The 5,816-nt window shown below is 40.3% G+C and overlaps 1 protein-coding gene across 2 annotated transcripts in view; it reads left to right on the top strand.

The window, feature by feature from the left end:
• LOC109288527 (5-formyltetrahydrofolate cyclo-ligase-like) overlaps positions 1-3,172 on the top strand; it is a 54,270-nt gene extending 51,098 nt beyond the window's left edge. For both annotated transcript variants that reach the window (XM_019504093.1, XM_019504092.1), the window contains one exon: positions 2,677-3,172. In XM_019504093.1, coding sequence (XP_019359638.1) covers positions 2,677-2,900 — 224 coding nt within the window. In that variant the 3' untranslated portion in view covers positions 2,901-3,172. The remainder of the gene's footprint in view (positions 1-2,676) is intronic.
• The last annotated feature ends 2,644 nt before the right edge of the window (positions 3,173-5,816 follow it).

Genomic DNA, 5,816 nt, shown 5'->3' with positions numbered 1-5,816 from the left:
AGAAACAAATATGTACCGTGCCTCCCTAGTGCTCTCACCTTATCCCCTTACTTGAGGTGGGAGGTCTTGTCTTTCATGATCTCCCCTTCAGCTAGTTCCCTCCTTAACCTCCCGTGACCTTTTTGAGCAGACGCATTGGCTCAGCTGGATGAAGCCAGACTGGTGAGAGGCATCTTCTCCAAGCAGCTCACACTGCCTTGCATTGCATTTTTCATATTTATATTCTAATTAGTCAGCAGGGTACAATAGCTGGGTGTTCATACCGGTAATTCTCCTGTTAAGAATGATGAGCAGCGGAAGGAAATCTCTGACAGCCTGCTGCTTATGTGCAAATGAGTTGGCCTAAGTGTATTTTTAACATACTTTCTAAACTGAGTTTAGTGCTTATGCATGGTGTCGGGGGGACACCCTGGGAAAGTGGAAAAACACTACTCAGCAGTAGCCCATCTAATGTAAACTTCCTTATGCCTCTGTCAGCGGAGCCTCACCCCTCGTCTGATGTGGAAGCACAGTGTAATGGCTGTCAGCTAGACATTTGGTTCTGATGCTGGCTCATGCCTTCAGTACAATGCAGTCCAAGGTGGTGGCAGATACTGGCTTGGAGCTAGGTCATGCTGTAAAAATACGCTCCCCACTGACATGACACTAATGAAGGAACTGAAAAGATTTTAATCAAACAGTGCTGGTAAAACAATAAAACTTCTGTCACAAAAATAAGGAACAGCGACCAGGATGCTAAATGTATGCCCCTTCCAGGCTATCATTTCATTTCATTTTGTTAAATTCTGGAATTCATTATATATTTTCTGTCTTGCTCACTTTCAGCTCCTTTCTCTCTGCTGCAGCAGCATTTAAAGGAAGAAAGCTTCCTTATGCTGTGAAGCTAGTAACCACGATCATGGTGGTTCCAGATTGCTGCACCAGCTCAGCCACACTCATTTGTTTAGAAGATCCCATTGCAGGGCTTTTCATCCTCAAATGACAAGAGTGATCTACACACTGGCTGGGTCTACACTTGGCAGTGGGTTCAGCATAGCAATCTGTTTCCTTGTTCTGCCTGGCATGAATCAACATCCAGAACAATGTGGGAGGTAGCCTCAAAATTCAAGACCCCATATCCTGCCAGTTTCCAAAAAGTGTTAATGAAGCTGAGAAAAAAAACGGTTGATCTGAATCTATAGCGTTGTGTTTCTCACAGTTGGATTGTCTATAAAGCTCCTGTCAACCATACATTTTGTGTAGGAGAACCACTTGTCAAGCAGCCATGATTCAATCTCTCTCCTACTCTGAGTTCTAGTCAAGGTATATACTAACCCACTTGGGGTTTGAAATTCAGCTATTACAGAATGAATGCTCCCCCTGTTTGAAGGAAAATATGAGCATCTGAGCATTACAGAGGAGCATGGACGTGGCCTTGAAAGCCCAGGGATTTCTGGGCTCTGTGGGGAACTCCAGACTTAAGCCAGCTGCTCTGGAGACAACATGAAAGAGTCATTCTCTCTGAGAAGCTGCCAGGAACCCTGACAGGGCAGTTCCCTCCCTTAGCAGCTGTTCATTATTCCCTTCCATCTCTGAAAAGGGAGAGGCCAAAGAGAAATGAATGCTGCTGGCAATAGCATTAAGGGCTTTACAGTTTTCCAGGGACTGTACCAGCTAGGGTGACTGTTCCCCCGCTCCGCTTGTTTCCCATGCTACAAGTATAGACATCTTGTTTGGGAAGGAGGAAGCTTGCACCCCTTTTCCAAAACACTCAGCCCAAGTTTAACCTTAGTTTCCCAGCATAGCACAGACTGGAGCTCCGTGGGAAATGCAACACATCTGTGACCACATAGAGGGTATTCAGGTCTTCACTGATGATGGTTTGATTTGAGGAGAAATGGCAGAGGAGTATGATCAGAAGCTCTGAGCAGTTTAGGAGACAGTCAGAGCTCAGGAGCTAAAGTTACACAAAGAGACTTCCATGGACTTGGGCATGGGCTGTTATGAGAGGAGTTGATATGGTGCAAACAAGACTGTTAATAGTGCTGTTCTTTCCCCCAGCCCAACAACTGTGGGATTACCTCAAATCCAACCAGTCAGCCAGTGTAGATAGTATGTTCTCAACATAAGGGAGTAAATACACCATAGTTGGTGCATCTTCAGAGAATACCACTTCTCTTGTCTATGGGAAGGGGGAGATTCAGCTAATTTCACAGCAATTAAGAAAGGGTTCCTCCATTTATAGAACTTCTCATCATTTTTAGTGTGCTCCCCTTTTCTGTGTCAGTTAGTGAGGATTGCTTTGCTTTTTCTGATTTTTCTTCCACTTAGTTCATTTTCATTTCTCTGACTTCAATTTTAGCCTAGGTTTACATTCATAAGCATTACTACTGGAAGGGAGGGATGACTTCAGATGACAAAGCACATTTCTTTGTTTAAAGGCAGGTGTTTTTCTCTTCTGGCTTTTTCAAGTTCTAATTATTCTGCAGCTGATCTAGTATGCATTTGGTAAGATCAAAATGTAAATGTTGGATTTACTGTTCAAGGTATTTTTCATTTGTTCCAGAAAAAGGAGGCATTTAGCAAAAAAGTGAACTACAGTTTTAACTTAGTGTTTGTGGTGCTGTTCAGACAATAAGGAAATCTCTAGCATGGGTTTGCATAGTTCATTTCATCTGATGTATTCTTTTTCTACAGGGGGTCTTGACCTCATCCTCATGCCAGGCCTTGGGTTTGACAAAAATGGCAACAGACTGGGAAGAGGCAAGGGGTACTATGACACCTACCTTGAACGATGTATGAAACACCCCAGAGGGAAACCTTACACCATTGCCTTAGCTTTCAAGGAGCAGATCTGTGAGTCAGTACCAGTGTCAGAAAATGATGTCCAAATAGATGAAGTCCTTTATGAAGACAGCTAAGTGGCTTTTGAAACCGACTGATCACAGAACGGTCAACCAAAGACTTCATGTCCTATTGGCACATCTTTGTCATCATCATACATGATTTTTGTGAGGGTACAATACATTATTTTTCTTCTGACCAAAAGAAAAGTCAGCGAAACAACATTCTTGCAAATAAGGACTGTACTGATCTCATCCTAATTAGATAATATCTAGTGAAAAGTCTTATTCTGGAATCAATAGAAACATGAATGTGTGACTGTTTTCATTAAAATAAAGATCATTTAATCCTATCTCTGTTTATTGATATTTAACATGACAATTTTATTACCCTTGTTGAACATTGATTTCAGCTACTGTGAGGTTTCATGATTATATCTGGAAGTTTGTATTTGTTGTAACAAAAGTTTGAAGTATGGCCACGGCAGGCACAAATTATATGTGACCATGGCCATTAACGGAACAGTAGCCAAGAAATCAGCAGTTAAGATACAAAATAACATGGCACAAAGCAATTGATAATAAAGGGCTTTAGACTGATTTCACAATTTTATACAATAATTTAGATTACATGCTTCATCGTTAAAGAGTTTTATAATTGTAGAAGAGCTGGGAACAGGATAGTTAATGTTTTTAATGTAAACCCAATTTTCTGACTTGACCATAAGAATGTGCCTTGGGCTGAAACTTGGTAGATGGGTTCTCAAGCTGGGATTGTTTTTAACTATAACTCAATATGACTTTGATTTAAAACCTACAGTGTTCCAGGTCGTTAATCCATAATGAAGTGGAGTAGTGCTTAAGATGTCAGTACAATATTAAAGGATAGAGAGAAGCTAACAATTACAGTAGAGAGCTACTATTATTGAAGGATAAAGGTTTTGGAGGGGATGGCCTCTGAGAAAGATGAAAGCTATCCCATTCAAGCAAGTGAAAGAGAAGTTTTTGGAGATTGCATAAGGAAATATTTCTCATATGCACAATAACTTATGTAGGGGGGAAATCATAGAGATACATTGTTTTCATTAGTTGTTTTGTAAAACTATACCATGTTTATGTGCATACTGCCAGTATGAAATGAAACCAAAACAACCCCAGTACTGTGGACTATGTACCATCCACAATAATTATAAGATCACTGAAAACAGTGTTACCCATAGAGCAATGTGGTGGCAGCATTTTAAGGTAACAGTGAGATCTGGGAATTAAAGAGGTACAGTTGGTAATAAGAAAGGGAACAAAATATTCATTTTTTCTTTTTGCTGTTCTGTGTTCTGTTAATAACATACTTGTCATCTTCAATGCAACTTCAATTTTTCTGAACATGTGTAATTTCTTTCTCAACCTGCATATCAGTTCATTCATTTTAACCAATCCTCTCTGTTTCCTCATTAAAAATTCTATGAATTCTCAAGCACTGACTACAGAACAGAAAGCCCTTCAGACTTCCCAGGTGATAGCTGTTTTTGTGAACAAAATGATGCCTACTGTGTATGTGGGCTTTTTAATCTGGGAGCTATTGTATTCAGTTTTACTTCCATCTTTGCTATCACAGTAACTTTATAACTAATTAAAAAAAAATCCTTCTGTCATTGTAAATTCAACAGAGCAAAGGATTTGTTTCAGCATGAGGTTAAATTCTACCATAATGTCTAGTACCCATTTCCATAATATAATGAATGCATCCATAGTATGTTAGAAGCCACAATGAGATCTAACAAAGCCCTATGTTTCAAAACATCCCACAGGATATTTGCATCTGAAACATCCCAATTCAGATGTGTTGCTGCTGTTCTATTTGGAAATAACTGGTAATTTTTTTCCTGACAAAACAGAATGTCAAATTACTGTGTTCAGTACGAGCAAGAGGAGGGAAGAGTTCCCCCAATAACGGCAGTATCAGTTGATCATTCATATAAAGCTTGATGATGCAAGGCCTTCCATCAAATTCCTCATGGAAAAAAAGGTTAAAGGCCTGGTCCCTCTTGAATTTAGCACAGGGCAAATTCATGTTAGAGTATGGACATGCAACATATTTGCTCCACAATAATTTAAGGCAGATTTTGCTCAGCGGTGTATTTAGTCTGGAGTAAGGAATAGACACGGGACAAGCTGGGTGCTCAAAGGAGGTGCTGTTGCCTCAGCTGGCTACTTAATGGGACTGGGACTCATCTGCATTGAACAAATGGGTACCACAGAGTGGAAATGACAGTGGTAGTGGCTGCAAGTAACTTTTTCCAAAGAACAGGATTTCCTCCAAAGAAAATGTTGCACGTTGTTTGTCTATACCTATGACGAAGAAATAATCAGAAGTAATATATTGCCATGTGAAGAAAGCCCCTAGGATTGTTAATTGAAATTGGGTTGTACCTATACACACAGGCACAGAGAAAACATGAAGGTGCAATATAAGTGTCTATTGACATGGGTTTGCCACTCCTCAAATGCTGAATCAATGACTGAGCTTTGCAGATCATTGCAAGCAAATGCCGGTAAACTGAAGGTTACCTTGTGACTCCTGTGTGGTGACTTATGGGAAATGAGTCTGTGGTCTCAGCTAGTTCTGAATCAAAGCCACGATCCTTTCACAAAATCAGTTCTCTAGTTGGTGAGAGTTCATACAGCTTAACAAAGAGGTCAATAACAGAATGGGCAGAGAGACAGAAATACTAATCAGGCCACCTGGAGGCAGCCCCATCAGAATAGAGACATTACATATTGGTAGAGAAGGTTACACCATTATGGCTTTGATATAAACAGCAAGTTTCCAATTCCAGTGTTTCCAACACTCATTGTCTCATAGAGGGGCTACTTAAAGCCTTTAGCTTTACATAGGGGTGTGGGAAGAGGGACATGTGTATATCTGTCTAAATATCTGTCAGTCTTGTCCTCCTTCCACATATAAACACACACATTCATAAATGTAAAAGCCAA

This window comes from Gavialis gangeticus, unplaced genomic scaffold (genome assembly GCF_001723915.1).
Source record: "Gavialis gangeticus isolate Ggan-Ray unplaced genomic scaffold, GavGan_comp1, whole genome shotgun sequence".
Lineage (NCBI taxonomy): Eukaryota > Metazoa > Chordata > Crocodylia > Gavialidae > Gavialis > Gavialis gangeticus.
This window is presented reverse-complemented; position numbering and strand designations above follow the sequence as displayed.